The 20,847-nt window shown below is 37.1% G+C and overlaps 4 protein-coding genes across 4 annotated transcripts; 3 read left to right on the plus strand and 1 right to left on the minus strand.

The window, feature by feature from the left end:
- Window positions 1-7,375: 7,375 nt before the first annotated feature.
- Window positions 7,376-8,497, plus strand: LOC133297999 (uncharacterized). The gene has a single exon (XM_061497240.1). The coding sequence runs from the start codon at window positions 7,376-7,378 to the stop codon at window positions 8,495-8,497; it is 1,122 nt and encodes a 373-aa protein (XP_061353224.1).
- A 1,660-nt stretch (window positions 8,498-10,157) lies between these two features.
- LOC133298000 (uncharacterized mitochondrial protein AtMg00810-like) lies at window positions 10,158-11,578 on the plus strand. Its single transcript, XM_061497241.1, has 3 exons — window positions 10,158-10,185; window positions 10,284-10,451; window positions 10,596-11,578. The coding sequence occupies exons 1-3, from the start codon at window positions 10,158-10,160 to the stop codon at window positions 11,576-11,578; spliced, it is 1,179 nt and encodes a 392-aa protein (XP_061353225.1).
- A 1,384-nt stretch (window positions 11,579-12,962) lies between these two features.
- LOC133297993 (ras-related protein Rab11D) lies at window positions 12,963-16,817 on the plus strand. Its single transcript, XM_061497233.1, has 2 exons — window positions 12,963-13,509; window positions 16,141-16,817. Exons 1-2 carry the CDS (start codon window positions 13,289-13,291, stop codon window positions 16,571-16,573), a joined length of 654 nt encoding a protein of 217 aa, XP_061353217.1. The 5' UTR covers window positions 12,963-13,288; the 3' UTR covers window positions 16,574-16,817.
- A 1,060-nt stretch (window positions 16,818-17,877) lies between these two features.
- On the minus strand, window positions 17,878-20,521 carry LOC133297991 (probable WRKY transcription factor 69). The gene is made up of 3 exons (XM_061497232.1): window positions 20,202-20,521; window positions 19,935-20,078; window positions 17,878-18,449 (listed from the first exon to the last, which is right to left on the minus strand). The coding sequence occupies exons 1-3, from the start codon at window positions 20,342-20,344 to the stop codon at window positions 17,942-17,944; spliced, it is 795 nt and encodes a 264-aa protein (XP_061353216.1). The 5' UTR covers window positions 20,345-20,521; the 3' UTR covers window positions 17,878-17,941.
- Window positions 20,522-20,847: the final 326 nt, after the last annotated feature.

Consider the following 20,847-nt stretch of genomic DNA (forward strand, 5'->3'; position numbering starts at 1 on the left):
TTTTTATTGTATCACTACAAAAAAAACCTTGGAATATGGCATTGTTCTAATAATATTTTCATTGCTGATTGAACATATATTTTTATGATTTCAGATAGACCATGCACTTGTGTCTGCGCTTGTCGAGCGATGGTGCCCAGAGACACAAACATTTCATATGACTATGGGCGAGGTCACCATTACCCTGGACGATGTGCATCATCTACTAGGATTGCCCACTAATGGTGAGGTTGTGTCCGGGCGCCACAGATGGCATCCATTTAGGCAGATGGTCAGTGACATCTTAGGAGTTAATCCAGTGGCTGGTAGGGATCTGTCTGGAGGTTTGTTGGGTCTCCACTTCCTACGGGAGAGGTTTCAGCATTATGGAGGTCACGCTGCCACTGAGGTTGATCGTATGAGATATACTCGCGCATTAATTTTGCGCATACTAGGCGGGACCCTGTTTGTGGACATTGCCTCCAGCTTCGTTCCTGCCAGATATTTATTATATCTGGACGATTTCTAGCGGTGTGGAACCTTCCGTTAGGGCTCTGCAGTTCTTGCCTTCTTATATAAGGAATTGTGCAAAGTGACTGACGGGAGACGTTCAGAAATGGGTGGTTGTGCACTCTTATTGCAATTATGGGCGTGGACCAGATTCCCGTCTATCTCTCCTCCACTACCCGAGGTGTCTGATGCGCATGCCATTTATGGAGCCAGGTTATTGCACTGTTGTATATGTTACTTATTCACATATCAGGCTGTTAATTTTTTAATGTTATAATATGGCAATACATGTGGCCAAATTGTTGCAGGTTTAACTTTTATGATGTGCGGCAGACTGTGTTTACACACATTCGCAGGTACCGCCATCGTATGGACGTTATGCGTAGACGGGATTTTTGTTGGAGACCGTACCTAGGCTTCAAAAGTAATGCACCTCCTTCTGACACCGCCCGCAGATGGATTTCTGTTTGTCCACTTATTTGTTACCAGATCGTTGTTTACCAGCAGCCCGATCGAGTTCTACGACAGTTTGGATATCAGCAGCCTATTCCACTTAGTCTGATTAGTTGTCTTGACCTGTTGACGATTAGCATTACTGTTTGCCTATTGCGCAGGGAGATGAGGGCCACTTATCTGTTAACAGTGAGTATATTAGGTGGTATCATAGAGTGACCTATCGATGGATGACCCGCAGGATTGCGGTTGCGACAAATGTGGTATGTTGTAATACTCCATGCGTGCTTTTAACAAGTTATTTTACATTTACTAACAAGTTATTTCATGTATGTCCTACAGGCCGATCGTGCGGAGACAGGGTCCATCTGGCTTCGCCAGAAGGCTGAGTATCGTTCACTATGGATCAGGTCTATTACGAGGCACTCAAGTTAGTTGCAGCGTGTGATGATATTACCAGATTGACAGATCCTTGCGAGCCCGCAGCCCCACATGTGGTTCGTACTACGCAGGACCCTCCGCCTGTCCAGCGTCGTAGTCGCTGTGCGCGTATCGAGGGTTTGCCACTTCACCATTCCACGCCTCCTGTTGCTGATGCGCCTGTTGTAGTCCCTCCATGCCCCCCCATCCCGCCGGGATGTATTACTCTCTTGGTTTTCCAGCAGGTCTATCTCAGCAGTATTGGTGGCTCCTGCAGTTTTCCGGTGCACAGCCTGGGTTTCATCCTGCGCAATATCCACCCTGGTCAACATGTCCACCTATGGGTTAGTATGGGTTTCCATCTCAGTCGTATCCCATGTATACAGGCAGTAGTAGTTCACAGCCTACTCAGGGCTTAGACTCATTCACAAAGTACTACAGGCCAACTGCTCCACCACAAGACCCATCACATTCACATGCTCAGCCACATGCTCATGTTCATTCGCAGACAAAGGCAGAGGATTCTGACCCGGTTATAGCCACTTCGACAGCATACTCGATGAGCTTCTTGCAGTCACCACATTCTCAGCCATTCGGGGAGTTTTCAGCTCAGGATTTGGCCGAGGCTATGGGGGAAGTGGGTGATGAACCCATGTTGTTGCTGCTGGTGATGGTGTTCCTGGTTCTGATGATGCCATACTTGTTCCTGGTGCTGATGTCGTTCCTGGTGCTGATGGTGCTGATGCTCAGGGGATTAGGAGAAACCCCCTTAGACAGGCCAGGTTTACTTGCGTACTATCACAATTTGACCACGATCAGTCTAAATGCGCGGGGTATCATGCTCGACAGCACTAATGTGTTATTTTGTTGTGTAGGGCGTATGTACATTTTGTTGGATATTGTAAAAGGACTGTGGACTCTTATTTATGGTTATTTTAGGCCTGCGTTGGATAATATATGTTTTGCACGACTTTAGTAGGCAAATTTTTGCTAGACATTATCGTTGTTTACTTTGCTTATATTATGGGCACATTTGACATTTACTTTACAATTATGGGTGTATGCAAATGCCAGCAGACGATCGTTGATTAGTAGTACATCGGATACTAATTTTGACATACACCACGAATATAGAACACATTTTGTACAACAAGATGGAACTTATAATACTAAATATGGTAACATAGCACACATTTTGTACATATATCACTAGTTTTGCGAATATTGAAATACATAACATATGGTTGCAATTAATAATGATAATATTGACACTGGGCTCCTCTCTTATCATTTCTGTATGTGGTCAAACAACAATGTATTAGTCAAGCAGGGACATATTTTTTATAAATTTAATAGTAATAACTGTACGCACCTAAGATCAATGAACAAATGAGATTTGAGTCCAACTGCTTGTGATCTTGGGTAAGAGTCTGAGTAACACATGTGTGTTTGTTGTTCCATATGCCTATAACCCATTCACTGCCACCTTTTTTTGGTATGCTCTCATCCTCCATAGACAACCAGCGTTATGATTTTGACAAACCATTATCAACCTTTTTGTATCACTTTTCTCTACGACTGTTGTGCGATGATTTGCCATACAATATTCTTTAATTGCCATGTGTACATCTTGCTTGGTGTCAAACAATTGGTCCTTATATAGCTCGTCGCCCATCTGCTAGTTAGGTATTTGTGCTCCATGAATATCATCCAATTCTTGATCTGGATATTCCCAATTAACATTCGTGAAATGGCTAATTCCAGACCAAAATGGTACATTATCATTTCCTGCATAATAACATATCTAAAACCCCAATATTAGTGTAGTTTAATATGATATTAGATAATTTGTTATATGGCATTACGTACCTGCAACTGGAGGTCTTGCATTCCGACAATGCCTGGCGATGGAATTGGTTGACCAACTACAGTAGACGGACAACAATCAAAATCACCTTCGACATCTGTATTCGATGGCTCGCTATCCGGAACAAGACCTTCATCAAGCTCTTCCTCGGAACTATCCGTACGCCAAGATGGATCGTACATGTCGTGGGCCGGCAATATTTCATCAAAATTTGTTGAGTTGGTGGTGCAAGCGTGGGGGGCGCATCCTCATCTTCCTGATTAACCACTGGCACCATGTTTATGTCGATGATGTCAGTGGATGGTGGAGAAAGTTGACTAATTGATTGTCCACCGCAGTTGACTTCTGCATACAATTCAATAAATCTTGACTCCCCGTGTTCAAAAGTGCTTGCATCTACTACTAACGTTACATCTTCATCTTCGACAATTTCCACGCCAACCCATTGCACGGGGTTACCCGAGGCACATCTAGCGGTCAACCGAGCAAGAGTTTGACCACGTTGTAATCTTAACTTCTTGTATATTATCTTCTTCAGCTCGTGAAGATTGCATGTTAGGCTTATGCGAAACATTTTTGCATCACCTTCAAAAACTTGCCCGTTTGGACCAAAATATTCTCTCCCATTATAATAAACAGTAGCTATTAAATCATTCCTACCTTCACTCATCCTACAAAAGTAGAAAAAAACTCAAATTCAACAACAACACAAAAGTAGTAAAGCTTACATAAAAGGAAAATTTTCGCACTTGGAGGTTCATACTTGAAATGGAAGTATTTATAGTGCTTAATTCGCTATGTGGGGTAGCAAATTACTGTTTATAATTCGCTATGCCCCCTAGCGAATTACAAGGGAGATGACACTTGGCTCTAATGTGTCAGATACGTTGGTAATTCGCTATGAGTCACAACAAATATAGTCCCATAATTCGTTACATGGTACAACGAATTACATGGGGCTTTGACACGTGGCTTGACTTTGACTGGAGATGAACTGACCCATCTGACACATAATTCGCTACACAGGGTAGCGAATTCTGTGTCCAACAGGACTGTGCCACGTGTCCATCATGTTGACTGTGCAGTCTGACCATTTGTCCACGTATTTTGCTACAGTGTAGCAAATTATGTGGCCATTAGGGAGGTGACACATCAGCAGGCATAATTTGCTACACTGTGTAGCGAATTAGCCCGCGTGGCATTCTAGGAATTTTTACTGTGCGCGTGGCATTCTAGTAATTAATATGATGAACAGTGGCAAAATGGTCACTATTCCCCCTAAAGCCTAATTTCAACGTTTGCTATCACTTATATCTTTTTATATGATTTCAACAATTCAACACTTGAAACTATATAACTTGTGAGAAGTGAAATTTCCTTTTTCAATGTGTAATATCATTTATGTAAGAAAATGAAAATTGTCACCCATAGTGAGGTAATAGTGAAGGATTTGAATAAAGAAGAGTAGTTGTAAATGATATCTCGCTTTAAAATAATTTATCTATGTTCATTTAAGGGTCTCATTTCAATCCCATAAATAGAAAATGTAATCGTGAGAGGTTTGTCTTCGGCTTTCAAAGAAAATAAAATAGAGCTTAAGAGGCACAAGAAGTAAGAACTAGTGAATTGTAGACACATGTGAATTTAAAAAGAATGCTGCCTGGAATCAATTTCATCCTGCTTAAAGTTATACTAGCTGACATAAGTGAATTCTATGTAGGGCTGGCGGAGCTAGGAATTTTGGGTGAAAGGAGACGAAAATAAAAAATATTATATTATAAATAAAAATACTTGAAATATAATACATACCTAATATAAAAAACACTATTTTAATAACCATTAGAAAATCATAATCGAAGATCAGTATTCAGTTCTTTCCTCCTTCTTTTGTCTCTAGTATACTGCATTACTTGATTCGATAAACTCGATGCAAATCGCCAAACCTATTGGATTGATTGTGCTGTCTTAATTGTAAATGTGTATATGTGATTTATGCTTCTGGTCAATTTTTGAATAATATGCTAATTTGAGCGTTGGAGTTTTCCCTAAGCTTATTTTGCAGATGTGTGATTTATGCTCACTAAGACAATGTTAATTACTACACTTGAGTTTTGATCTTTCACTCAAGAAGTAAGGGCGTAAAAAAATTTAGTCATTTTTATGTTCAATTTTCTAATTATCTCATTATATACAATGTGTAGATATTATTATTTGCTTATTATAGCTTGTATCTTTTTTTATGAATGAATCAAGTCTCTTAACTAATTGGTGCTTTTGGAAGGGGGGACTGTGATATGCTATATTAGTAAAACAAAGAATATTAATTTTTTCCTCTTTGACTTTTACTCAAAAATGGAAAGAATCATCTATGAAGGCTGTCGATGGAGTTGAAATGATGGGAAAAAATTGTTAATCTAAGTCCACGATTATTTTGTTAATATAGACTGAATTTTATTTTAAAAATAAATAACAAAATATTGATTTGAATAAAGTTGGGTTACAGTAAGAAAATGTTATGGTAGAATGGAACCTCAAATATAGAGACGTGCAAAATAACCAAAAAATTAAACCGAATCAAACTGCACTTAAAATAATCAATTTTTAAAGAACATATTCATGAGTCGAACCGGTTTTTAAAGAACCAGTTCATGAACCATACCAATTTTTAAAATCAGTTAAAAAACTGAATCGTTTTCGAACCGAATCAAACCAAATCGTTTGCGAATCGAACCAAACTGATTTTTATTACCTTGTTTCTTTAATTTTTTTTTTTTTTAGAATAGGGTCGACTCGAACCGGTTTCGAAGCGAACCACCCAAATCGGTTTTGAACCGAGCCGAACCAGTTTTGAACCGAAATGAACCGTTTTCGAACCGAACCATTTAAACCAATTTGGTTCGATTTTTTCAAAAAATTCGATTCAATTCAATCCATGCATACCCCTACCCAAATATGTTGTTGTTTAATATAAAAATAATTAGTTATGTATATATACGTTGAGGCAGCACATTACAATATTGCATTAAAATATAATAAAAGATTATATCACTTGTATTTGTTGTGCTTATAGTCATTTGTGTTGTTACGGTAAACATTGTGATAATTTGCTTCCACAATTTTGGTTATTACGACTTAGCTAGAAAATTGAAGACATATTGCATCAATTATAAGTGTTAGTGCACTGATACAGTTATTTGTCTTTTGACAACATTAACAATTTTTTTTAAAATTTTAGGGGGGCGGGGGCCACCCCTAGCCCCATGTAGCTCCGCCCTTGATGTAGGATAAGCCTCTACAACCAACTCATAAAATTTTCAAGCATGTAAGCAACTAGGATTAAATCTAATGGTGAGGAAATTAAGTAGTTTGTATTAAGTTATGTGTTTAATTTCCATCATATAAAATAAAAATCCCAAGCATGTCAAGCTTTCCAGCCATAATTTAATTTAATATGATCACATATTTTAATGAGATACACTATTCTCATGTGCTATTCACACGTGACAACTAACCGCTTCTACCTGTTCAATTGATTAGCTTACACGTAGTTAGTTTTCTGTTTTGTTATATTTGTGACACGTAGGCTTGTTTCTAACTGACTATAAGTACATGTCTCTCATTGTAACTTATGCAGTTTTTTGCATTCTTAGTAATGAAACAAACACTTTTATTTTCTGTTTGTAAGATGGTATCAGAGCTCTTCACGGAGCTCTGATATTCGCCTTTCATTTTCTCATTTCAATTCACAAATAGTAGTTTCTTCTTCAAAGGTTCTTCAAGATCTGCAATCGACAATAGCTGGTACGAATGGCGAATCAGAGTTCCGAATTGTTTCATGAACATGCAACTGAAGTTTCAGATGCGAATCGAGCAAGTGAAAATTCTGCTCCTAATCGAGGTAATTCAAAAACCTCTGGTACTGTATTGGATCTTTCAGATCCAGGAAGTCCATATTACTTGCATGCGAACGAAAATCCTTCTTTAGTGTTAGTTTCTTCTCTCATGAATGGAAAGAAGTATCACGGTTGGGCAAGAGCCATGAAAATGGCGTTAATCTCCAAAAACAAGTTCTCGTTTGTGAATGGAGTCATAACTACTCCAGATATGTCAGATCCACACTATGGTGCTTAGGAAAGATGCAACACCATGGTGTTGTCATGGTTGCATCGTTCAATTACAGAATCGATCTCTCAATCCATCCATTGGATGGATCAGGCATTAGATGTCTGGAATGACCTGAAAGAGAGGTTTTCTCAGGGTGATATATTCAAGATTTCTGATCTCCAAGATGATATCTACCGATTACATCAAGGAGACAACACTGTATCTGATTACTATACGCAACTAAAGGTGCTATGGGATGAGTTGGAAACACTACAGCCAACTCCAAGTTGCAGATGCATACGTCCTTGCTGCAATGTGTCTTCAGAAGTGAAGAAGATTAGAGAAAGAGATTATTCCATTCGTTTTCTTAAGGGATTGAGTGATAAATTTTCACATGTGAGGTCTCAAATCATGCTGATAGACCCTTTGCCATCTGTTAATCGTGTATTCTCTCTTATTATGCAACAAGAGAGACAGTTACATTTAGAGGGACATCTTTTGACTCATGATAGTCCCAAAATCTTCTATAACACTGCAGATCAGTTCCAAGGACATTCTCAAATTCAAGGCAGAGGACGTTCTCAAATTCGTGGAAGAGGACGTAGTACAGGAAGAGGTAGATCAAACTCTTTCAGAATATGTACACATTGTGGTAGAACTGGCCATACAACTGAGACATGCTTTGAGAAGCATGGATACCCTCCTGGTTACAAACAGAGGAACTATGCACACAGAACCAATATGGCATTAGTTGGGGATCAAGATGAGACATCAGAATTTCCTGAAGTGAAGGATACTTTCACAAAGAACCAGTTCCAAACCATAATGGAGATGATACAACAAACAATGCATCAGAATCCTGCAACACAACATAATTCAAATCATGCTAGCAACATGGTGCAGTCCAAGGCACACAGTGCAGAAACCAATGATTCCTTATCAGGTAATTGTGATTTTCAGTGGATTTTAGATACTGGAGCTATAGATCATATCACACACACTCTCGAATTCTTGTCATCTATTCAAAAGATTGAACTCATATCAATTTCCTTGCCCAATGGAAGTCAGGTGTATACATCCATATCAAGAACAGTTGTGATTTCTGATTTTCTTCAACTAACAAATGTTTTGTTTGTTAAGGAATTCAAGGTGAACTTAATATGAATAAATCGGTTGATACACGATTCTAATTGTCAAGTGACTTTTCAGCAAAAGACATGTACTATACAGCAAACTCCAACCATGGTGGTGATTGGTTTTGCTAATCTTGAGGGAGGATTGTACATACTTAATCACAGGCACTTCAGGAAAAGATTTCCACATGATAGTGCAAAAGAAAACATATGGGATGCTGCTTGCAACACTAGTTCTACTATTACAGAAGATGATGTCTGGCATATGAGGCTAGGACATTGTTCAAAAGCTATACTAAAGGCAATGATACTTAGATTTCCTTTTATTACTTGTAATAAGTTGGATGAGCCATGTGAGGCCTGTCATCGAGCAAAACAAAGAAAGCTTCCTTTTAATCATAGCACTACAGTTTCAAGTGCAGCCTTTGATTTAGTTCATATGGACATATGGGGTCCTTATTCAATGCCTTCTATACATGGTAACAGATATCTTTTGACTATTGTGGATGATCACACACGGTTCACTTGGAAAATCCTTATGAAATCAAAGGGAGAAACCAGAAATCACATTCGAGATTTTGTGACACTTATAGAAAATCAGTTTGGAGTAGTTATAAAATCCCTTCGTAGTGACAATGGGCAGGAGTTTCTTATGGATGATTTCTTTAGATATAAAGGAATAATTCACCAAACCACTTGCATTGAGACCCCACAACAAAATGGGATAGTATAACGCAAGCATCAACACATACTCAACATAGCAAGAGCCCTTCTTTTTCAAAGTAATGTCCCAAAAGACTTATGGTGTTACTGCATTTCCCATGCCATCCACATAATGAATCGGCTTAGTTCACCAACACTGCAATTCAAATCACCCTATCAGCTACTGTTCAACAAGGCACCTGTTCTTATGCATTTAAGAACTGTTGGATGCCTAGCATATGCCACCACAATCACAGCTGGAAGATTGAAATTTGATCCACGGGCTATAAGGTGTATATATCTTGGACACAAAGATGGAATAAAAGGGTATATCCTCTATGACCTTATATCTAAACAAATTTTTCTTTCACGAAATGTAGTCTTTTATGAGCATAACTTCCCTTTCTCCAAAAGCCATCCAGAAACACATGAACAACCAACTCTCCCTTTTGCCACTGAATCATCTACTCAGTATGACACACCATCAAAACCTACAGAAACATTAGAGATCTTAACTACTCTGCCTTATCAATCAGATATTCCACTTAGTTCCATTGAACCTTGTATTCCCACATCAGTAGATAACCATACTGATATCAGCTCCAATGACCATACTAATACCAACCCCAATACCAATTCCAGTATAGACAATCCTAACCCACATAGGCACTCAACCCGAATCAAAACCAAACCAAAATATCTCACTGATTTCCACTGTAACCTCACTGAGACCAATTCCCTTTACCCTATTTCATCTACAGTGTCATATAATAGATGCTCTCATACATATTCTGCCTTCTGTCATAATATTAGCAGCTTTATTGAGCCACGCACATATAAGCAAGTTGTGCAGTCACCTGAATGGATTACAGCTATGAGTGAAGAGATTGATGCATTGAAGAGAAATCAAACCTAGTCTTTTGTTGATTTACCATCTGGTAAGCATCCTATTGGATCAAAATGGGTGTATAAAATAAAACACAATGCAGATGGCACTATTGCCCGATATAAGGCAAGGTTAGTAGCGAAGGGATATAGCCAGATAGAAGGTTTAGACTATTTTGAAACTTTTTCACCCTTTGCCAAACTCACTACCATCAGAGTCTTGTTAACAGTTGCAGCAGCCAACAATTGGTTTCTTGAACAACTTGACATTAACAATGCTTTCCTTCATGGAGAGTTACTTGAGGATGTTTATATGTCAGTACCCGAGGGTATCACATCTCCTCATCGAGGAAAAGTATGCAAACTTCATAAGTCACTCTATGGATTAAAGCAAGCAAGTAGATAGTGGAATGCCAAACTTACAACTGAATTGATAAAGATTAGCTATTCACAATCATCCAGTGATCATGCACTTTTTACCAAAACAACAGCTGATTCTTTTACTGTATTACTTGTTTATGTTGATGACATGATCCTTGCAGGTAATAACATAGATGAAATCAGATTCTGCAAGTCTCATCTAGATAATCTTTTCCACATCAAGGACCTTGGACCTTTGAAGTTTTTCCTTGGATTGGAAGTGGCATGTTCCACAAATAGGATAGTCTTGAACCAAAGAAAGTATGTTTTAGAAATGCTTGAGGAAACAGGTTTGCTTGGAGCAAAGCCTGTATCAACTCCAATTGAACCTACAGTTCGACTACATCAGAACCAAGGAGAAAAGTGTTCTGATCCTTCTTTATATCGTCGAATTGTGGGACGCCTTTTATATCTCACCAACACCAGACCAGATATCTCCTTTGCAGTACAACAACTAAGTCAGTCCGTGGCTTCTCCTACAAAAGCTCACCTTGATGCTTCTTACCGAGTCTTAAAATACCTCAAAGGGTCCTCAACCAAAGGTATTTTTTTCTCATCACAAAGCAATCTTCAATTATCAGGATTTGTTGATGCAGATTGGGCTACCTGCCCTGATACACGTAAATCCACAACTGGCTTTTGTGTCTTTCTTGGACCTTCCCTCATATCATGGAAATCAAAGAAACAAAGTACTGTTAGTCGATCTTCAGCAGAAGCAGAGTACAGGGCATTGGCTACATTATCGTGTGAAATACAATGGCTCACTTACTTGCTGCATGATCTACGAGTACCAATCTCTGTTCCAGCAATGATCTATTGTGACAACCGAGCAGCAGTTCATCTAGCTCACAATCCTTCCTTCCATGAACGGAGTAAGCACATAGAGCTTGATTGCCACATTACTCGCGAAAAGATCGTCCAAGGTTTAATACATCTACTTCCTATCTCTTCAGCTCAACAACTGGCATACATGTTTACTAAAGGGCTTCATCCGTCTCCTCTCAAGAATTTCATGTCCAAGTTGGGTCTTTTAGATATCCACTCCCAACTTGAAGGGGGTGATGAGATACACTATTCTCACGTGCTATTCACACGTGACAACTAACCGCTTCTACCTGTTCAATTGATTAGCTTACACGTAGTTAGTTTTCTGTTTTGTTATATTTGTGACACATAAGTTTGTTTCTAACTGACTATAAGTATGTGTCTCATTGTAACTTATGCAGTTTTTTGCATTCTCAGTAATGAAACAAACACTTTTATTTTCTGTTTGTAAGATATTTCCTAAAGCTGTCTAGCCCAAAAAAACTCCCTAAATTATTGAATATCCTCCAATGCTTTAACATAAAGAAAAAAAAAGTTAAACTCATCCATTTACAATTATAAATATTATTGGAGTCTTTGTTGTCGTAACACTATGCAAAATGAATGACTCTTAACACTAATCTGTAATTTTTTCTTAAAAAAGTAAGAGTGTTTCTAACATTTTTCGGACATATTGATTGTATAGGATGGCATCAGCTCCCAAAAAAGAAGTATATGATGGTGGATTTGGATTTTTTTAATGGAAAAATTGTTATATAATCATATTATTGGATCATAATTACTTATTTAAAAATCATATTTTTTTATCTTATTATTAATGAGTGATTGTGATCAAATAATATAATCACATGACTATTCTTTCACATAAAAGGATCCAAACGGGAACGATGATAGATTGCTTTCACGCAAGAAGAAACGGGATTGCCACAAAATTAGAAATACATTATGAGTAAGGATATTCTGACTATCAAAAATTCTCACTACTAACTTACAATCCATCACATCACCATTGGATCAAAGAGAAAAAATGTTAAAAATTTTTTGAAGAGAAAGAAAATGTTAATCTAATGGTGATTAGATAGATAGTAATTTGCTAGTAAAAAATTTTGGTAGTGAAAATATCTCTCCTCATACAATATATATATATAAATTTTATAAAGACAATGTAAATTTTAACCTCTCTTTTTTTGCATTTTTCTAATTTAATTAAAAAAAATCTAAGGCGAAGATTTTCCCTGGTTCTACTGCTCCGTGCGTACGTTGCTTTTGAAATCTAAACTTAGAACGACAAGAAAAAGAATCTGAAATGACCAAATAATAATAATATTATTTATCATTTTAAAATATATAATTTCATATTGTTTCAAGTAAAATTATTGTATTGTGGTGAATTTTTATCCTCTCTTTTTCACAATATTTTTTTTTTTCTCACTTCCCTTTGTGAGAGGAGAGAAGATAAAAAAAATCCTCAAAATACAAGAATTTCCCTTAAGATGACAATATTTTTCTCAATAATAATAATAATAATAATTATTATTATTACTATTATTATTATTAAGAAAATAGCTGTACAAACACTTTTTAATAATAATAATAATATTATTATTATTAAAATATAGCGTGCATCACGGAGCTGCTGCGAACAAAAAAAAAAAATAGCGCGTAAAAGTAAAAGCAAGTGGTGCGGTGTGGCGATAGGAGGAGTAAGGAAGAGAAGGGTTTTTCAGTTTAGTTATCGACGCCGAACAACACGATCCCCCATAATTCGGGCTGCATCATCCATTTGATTTCGGCAACATAACATACTTGACAGCGTTCCTATCCTCTTTTTTTCAAAAAAACTCAAAACTCAAAATTCCAATTTACCAAACCCAAAATTCCCTCCCTTCTTTACCCTTTTTCTCTCTTTCTTCGTGTGTGTGTGTGTGTGTGTGTGTGTGTATAGCATAACATCGAACATCGAAATTCGAATAGTTTAAGGAAAGTATTGATGGCTGGGTACAGAGCTGATGACGAGTACGATTACTTATTCAAGCTGGTTCTGATTGGTGATTCTGGGGTTGGCAAATCCAACTTGCTCTCGAGGTTCACCAGGAACGAGTTCAATTTGGAGTCCAAATCCACCATAGGGGTCGAATTCGCCACCAAGAGCTTGAGTATTGATGCCAAGGTCATCAAGGCTCAGATTTGGGACACTGCTGGCCAGGAAAGGTCTCCTTTTAATCTCACCTTCTTCTTTTTTAATATATCTAGTTTGAATTGTGATCGTGATTGTTTCTTACAACCCTTATTGCTTTCGGTACTATAAAGTGTGATCTTTTTCTTTTTTGTTAATATCAAGTCATATATGAAGATCTTTTTAAGTTTTGAATATCAGATGCCACTTCCATTGACAAAAAAAGAACATGAGTTTGGTTTGTGGTATCAGATTATTTCTTAGTTATTGCAAAGCAGTTGATAATTATTCATATTAACTTCAAGTTAATTGTATGCCAATTTAATTGGGCACTTCCATCAAGGAATTTCAGCTTTATTCTCACCGTTATCGCCCTTAATCCAGTTGCATGAAATCCACAATGAAGTAAAATTTTGGACTTGCTCGACCTAGGGGAATTGGCATCTAAATTCTGTTGATGAGGGTCTCATGTAAACCAATAAGGGTTTTCTTTCTGTACATTTTTTGGACTGCGTGTAGGTGTTTTGAGTTTAAAATTGATCTTAATTTCTCAATCACATGACATGATTTACAAACTATTGGAAAAGTGATACTTTCCCTTGTTATTTAATTAGTGGTTCTTAAGAAGTTTAAACTGGCACTTCTATGAGGTATTATTGTTTGCTTAGCTGCGATTGGGCCTTAAGGAGCTTTTATTTTAAAGTCATGGTGAAGATTGTTCCTGAATAGCATAGAATGCTATATAATTGTTTAGGATATCATGAAATTTCAATTTATGTTATAACTTTCCTTGCTTTTTGGTTTATTTTCTTGCAATTAGTGTTTCTAAACATCGTACACACATCTACATTCAACCATCAAGAACCTGAACATGTATGTCATTTGCTTGTGCACATGTCAAATGAATACTTACATAATATCAATATTTACAACATATTTCTTTCTTTGTACTACAGTCCAATTGGCTCTGAATATGCATGAGCTTCTTGCAAGTTGCAAACCTTAATTATCTCTTTTAATCTTTACTAATGCATGTAACCCCTGGCAAACTTATGCTTAGTAGTTAATACTCTATGGTGCTTATATGGTTAGGATGCTGCTGATTACTTGTATTCTACGACAACATTTATCTATATAGTAATTGCACATTTGCACTTGCTTGATATATGGAGGATAGAAGCAGGTCAAGAGCTGCTCAATCTAGTAGTTGCATTGACTCTCAGTAATTGATTGGCGGTTCATAATTTGAATTCCCTCTTCTGTACATTCAGTGATTGTAACGTAAAAAAGGACAGGGTGAAGAAAAATATAGTTAGCTGGTCGTCTGAGTGTGATGTTATTCTGCCACAATGACTGGATGATAGTCTGTTAGACCCCCGATTATTAAAGTTTACTCTATGGGTAATCTGACATTAATCATTATAGGTGATTAGTCCTTGAATTATGGTGATTGATTGTGTTGATCCAATCATTATTGGAAATTCTGTATTAATTATGGGTATCAATCACCTATAATGATTGATTCTGTAGCTATGGGTGATTGCTCTTGTATTTTGCGGGGAATCTGTTATAAATAGGATAGAAGCGGAAGTCATTAGGCAGACTATTGAGTGATTAGAAATTGGGAACTAGGAGAGACCAGGTGCCTCCGGAAAGCCTTGGAAGCTGGAACATTGTTTAGTTATCAATAATAAAATATAATATTTTGTTTTCGTTTTTATCTTTTCCTTTCCGATTGAATCTTGTTGTAGTTTTTCAAGGAAACATTGTTTTAAGCAATATATGTTCTGCTTAGTTTGTTATAATATTTTATGAATCATACTCTCTAATATTGGTAATTATAGTATGTAAGTCTTTGTTTTAACCGCATGTAAGTATTTTCAGCTTAAAAAATAATTTTAATATCTCATTGACGTAACAATTGTACACTGATACTTCTATGAGGTATTATTCTTTACATAGCTGAGACGAGCATTAAGGAGCTTCTAAATTGCATGAAGTTGCAATATAAGTTATGCCTTTTCACCTTTGGGAGTTTTCTCATAATATTTCGTTTTTAGCACTCACATACATACAACCATCAAGAACCTGAACAGTCCAATTGGCTCTAAATATACATCTGCACCATGCATACCTTATCCATACTAATCTATGTATCTATGGTGTATTTGATACCAACGCGGTGTTTTGCTGTTCATATGGCTAGGATAGTAAGTTGCAGCTGATTACATGTTTAACATGTATACGTTAATATTTATCTATATATAATTGTACCCCCCAAAAAAATAATTGTATGATACACTAGACTAGATATATGGAGGATAGAGGTAAGTATGGAGCTGCTCAGTCTAGTGGCATTGACTCCCATTAATTAATAGGAGGTTCCTAATTAATTTGAATCCCCCCTCCTCTACAATCAGTGATTATCACTTAAAAAAATGAAATGAAGAAAAACATAGTTAACTTGTTATATGGGTCTGATGATATTCTGTCACATCTACTCAGTGATAGTCTTTCAAGGAAACATTGTTTCAAGCAAAATATGCTCTGCGGAGGTTGTTCTAATTTTGAAAGCATATAACAATTTTTCTAATGGAATGTCTATGATCTTTATTGCTGTGCCGGCTACTACATCCACTCACTTGAATTGTGTGTTTCTGTAATAGGTACCGTGCCATTACTAGTGCTTACTACCGAGGAGCTGTTGGTGCCTTACTTGTTTATGATGTCACACGCCGTGCCACATTTGAGAATGCTGCACGGTGGTTGAAAGAGTTGAGAGATCACACAGACCCCAACATTGTGGTTATGCTTATTGGAAACAAGTCGGATCTTCGACACCTTGTTGCTGTCCCAACAGAAGATGGAAAATCTTTTGCAGAAAGGGAGTCTCTCTACTTCATGGAGACATCTGCTTTGGAAGCAACCAATGTTGAAAATGCATTCACTGAGGTTCTTACTCAGATATACCGCATAATGAGCAAGAAAGCAGTTGAGGCCGGCGACAATGGCAGTTCTTCTGTCCCGTCTAAAGGACAGACAATAAACGTGAAAGAGGATTCTTCAGTTTTGAAGAGATTTGGATGCTGCTCAAATTAAGATGCATCGTCTATGGCAAATTGGTTTTTAATAGCATATGTCAATCTTGTAAATGCCTACACGTGAATCATGATATCTTCTCGTAGAATAAGGCCAGGCTTACACAGTTGTTTTGGATAATGTTTACAAGCATCATCCATATGCAGGATTTATGTTTAGTTAAAGGGTCTTTCTAAAAACATTCAAAAAAATCGGTCTACCCAATTTCATATTTATAGGTGACAGATTTTATTTCCATGATTTTCATATTTGCTATGCTTAAATTCTGGTACAGCGAGAAATAGTTTGAATCTTAGTTCTAAAATTAAAAAATTGAGGAAACTGAATAGGTGAAAGTGAGAGCATGTGTTCGATTCTTCATAGTACTGTCTCTGTCTCTGGGAGAGGTTTAAAGTCTTAATCTCGAAATCTGTCCTGAATCGAACTAATCGCGAAGTGATGAACCGATTGAAATATTTTTAAAAATTAAAAGATTGAAGTCATAGTCTTTACTTTTTTTTTTAAATGATTGCCCTTGATCCCCTCCTAACATTGAATAAAGTTAATATTAATGTTCTATCTTGTTCAGATCACATGGAATCATTCTACACGGTGACAAATTTATAAATAGGAATTTTCATATATAATTTTTCCTTCAGATTTATATTAAATATTGTGTGGAAATTTCATTGGTATTTTTATCCAACTTCTTACTTTGAATTATATTTTAGTTGTATCACACCATCATGGATAAGATCCTAATTTGTTCTTGAGAGAATCTCAGAACAATGATGGCAGATTTTCACTAACGCGGTGCATGAATGTACGAAAGGGGAAAAAATAGACGGATCAATTCTGCAGGCACCGAGATTATTTTTTGTGAACCCGAACTACCATTTTTTAGGTGATTTCTTAGGGGCCGTTTGGTACACGGCATTTGGTAAGATTTTCAGGAAATTGAATTTTTCTAAATTTTAAATTTGTGGATATTATTGTAAACTGAATGTAAAAATCATATTTTTGAAAATCGAGATTTCCGGCTAAATAAAATTTTTCCTTTATCAAACACCCTTAGTGTAAATAAGAGGATAAAATTGAAAAAGAAAAAAAATAACAAGGATAAAAAGAAAAAGAAAAAATTAATGATGTGAGAGAAAACACCAAAAAATTCAGTGATCCTGAACCATATTAAATATTTCTGCAGGTAGCCTGCTAATAATTAATTACTTATTCAAATGTACAAAGCAAGAAAAAAAAATTCCATGAATTGTAAAATAATTTATTTAATTATTTCTTTATATTCCTAAGTTTTTTAATAGCTCATGATTTTCACGCCGTGAATATTATATCACTGTGCAACGCTGGACAAAAGAAAAAGATCCAGCTGTGTTATCCTGTGACGCCTCCGCACTGAATCGCGCTAGCGCTTGGAATATTCCTCCGCCGGAAAACCGCCAAACACTCCGGCAGCTCGCCGAGATCGGCGAACAGCGACTCGTCCTCCTCCCTCATCGTCATCGTCACATCGTCCACCTCCCCGCAGATCGGGCTTTCCAGAACGCCGCCGGTGGAGGCCACGTCATCGAACCATCCGAACTCGGCGTGGTGGTGATGGCTGAGCAGAACAGCAGAGTCGCCGCCGAGATCGAGATCGGGGTGGGTCGCGAACACCGTCAGATCCTCCGCTGGGAAAGTGGAGGCGGATCCGGTGGGCGGCGATGATCCAGCGCCGTCGCCTGCGGCGGCGGAGGAGGAGGAGGAATGGGATTTGGGAAGAGGGAGGGAGTGGTTGTGTTCGTAGGCGTAGGTGACAATAAGTTTTGTGGGGTCCACGCGGCTTCTCTCAACTTGCTTCCTCGCGGGACACCCCTTTGAACTGCTGCATCGGTAGTATCCCCTGCATTTCCATATTCAAATTAATTATTTAATTAATTAAAAATTGTACAAAAAAAGAAAAGAAAAATTGGCAGTGGACATTGTCAAAGAAACAAGAGTGATGTTGATTGGAATAAAAAATCCAAAACGAGGGAAAATAGCACTTTCATGGATTTTGCCATATCATTAGCGCGTGTTTCTCAATCACAAATCTATAATTGAAGGCTACCTTTATTTATTTATTTTGTCTAAGTTTTTTTTTTTCATTTTATATATATTTGATAATTAAACACATACTATAATACAATCTACTCAAATTCCTTATCAGTAAACCGAAGCTAGAGACTTATTTTGTCTAAGTTAATCATTGTGTAAATGCAAAAATAATAACATTAACTTCAAATTTGAAACCCGAATACTACTTTAAAAGTTCAATATTACAAAGGGATATAATCTTTCAAGTTGTATGAGATAATTTTGTCTTATTAATACACAAAAAAGTGGATGAGATTCACTTTTTTTTTTCTTTCTCATCTCCTTTATTGTTCTCAATACTTTTGTGTGTATTATATTGAACAATTGAGATACTATATGCCTATATTATAAACACTTGACTCAACTTAACTCCATTAATGAAGAAGTTATCAAGAAAATGAGTGTAAAAGCACTCAGATGAGTTTTGTGTACATATTTAATTTTTGTGAAGGTAGTATGCATTGCATAAGTATTAAAAATTTGTTCCTTTTTTCAATACATTTATATGCAGCAATTGTGATGAGTAAACAAAAATAAATAGTTAAACATCAGTTGATTCAAAATTGATATTTTGTTGCCAACTATATATACTGATTTTTAGTTAGTTGCAAGGTTATTCTATCTTGATTGATAATGCAGTTGACACAATTATACATACAATTGTCTGTATTGGTAAACGAAATGTTGCATGAAAAACACAATATATGTACAATTACATATGCTCTTATTCTTACAACAGTATATATACCGTGTTTGAATTTGTTTGTTTTCGGATAAAAAAAAAAAAGTTTAATCAAAATTTCATAGGTTGGGAGAAACTGGGGGAAAAAATGTTTTGTTTGAGAAACAAAAAGATCAAACTTAGATAATGACGTCTTCCGGTTCGAGATTTTTATATTTCTAATTATTATAGCGTGACGGCAACGCGGTTTAGACCTCGCGTGTACAATCACAACAACCTCAGTTCCTAACTACCCCCACAATCCACATGCGCATTTTAGCACAGCCGCCTTCAACCGGTTTTTCTACGCCGCCGCCGGCAGCGGCCATGATCCCCCATCATTCCGCGGCGCATTTCCAGTTCTAGCAAACGCCGTTTTATTTGATTAACTTCTAAATATGGTTCCTATTTACTTTCCATATCTTGATGCCTTAAACTTAAGCTAACATATGACTTAATTATTTAGCTTAAACATGATAATTAGGAAAAGCAATTGAGATAAACATTTGGTGGTGCCTTATAGTATTGTACCTGGGATAAGGGGAACCTTTGATGGGCTTCTGTCCGTACTTCCTCCAGGCCCATGAATCAGACGGTGGATATGTCTCTCCTTTGCTCTTAGATCCATCCACGTCACCGATCGGTATAGTTACCACCCTCTTCTTAATCTCCCTCCTACGTATAAATAGTATCATGAACATGAACCACTTCAACGGTTAACTTCCCAATTCACACCAAAAAAATAAAAAAATAATAAAAAACATAAAAATAGAGAGAAAAGAAAGAAAAAGCTGAAACCTTTTCTTGGGGGATGGTGCTTCAGTTTTTGTGTCTTCACCGGAAGAAGGAGAAGCAGGCCCAGCTTCTAAGGCGGGCTCGGGCTCGGGCTCATCTGGGTCAGCGGCATATAATGGTTGGGTCTTGAATCTACGGTGGTACATGATGATGAGTTCGGTGGTTTGATAACTTGACGATATGTGTCAAAATGAGTAGTTGGTGCTAGAAGTGATGATTGGGAAAGTGGGCTCGCCGGAAAATGAAGTGGAGGGTGGCCGGAAGGGTGGTGGTGATGAGGGAAAGAGGGTGAGAGGGTGAGAGACTGAGAGTGAGACAGAAGAAGGGGTTGGGGTTTGTGTTTAATATGAGCCGCCATGGTGACAGATTGGCAGCAGTTTTGTTTATTGTGGACGTGCGAGCAAATACCCATTTAATAAACATTACATGGAAGGGATTTATTTGATGGAGTAAGGTTCATGATAAACAAGGTTATGGGTTCATTCATTGGTTGGTCTGTCAATTGTCATGACTTTTTATGTGTCTTTGTATATGTATAATGTATGATTAGGGTTAGTAAAACATGTAGGGCTGCAATATTGTCATATTTTCAAGTTGTGTAGTTTGTGTTTGGTGGTAGAACATCCAAATTGAGAGAACAATTAGCGCT

This window comes from Gastrolobium bilobum, unplaced genomic scaffold (assembly GCF_033153095.1).
Source record: "Gastrolobium bilobum isolate Gb01-03AN ecotype WA unplaced genomic scaffold, APGP_CSIRO_Gbil_v1 utg8690, whole genome shotgun sequence".
NCBI classification, from domain to species: Eukaryota; Viridiplantae; Streptophyta; class Magnoliopsida; order Fabales; family Fabaceae; genus Gastrolobium; species Gastrolobium bilobum.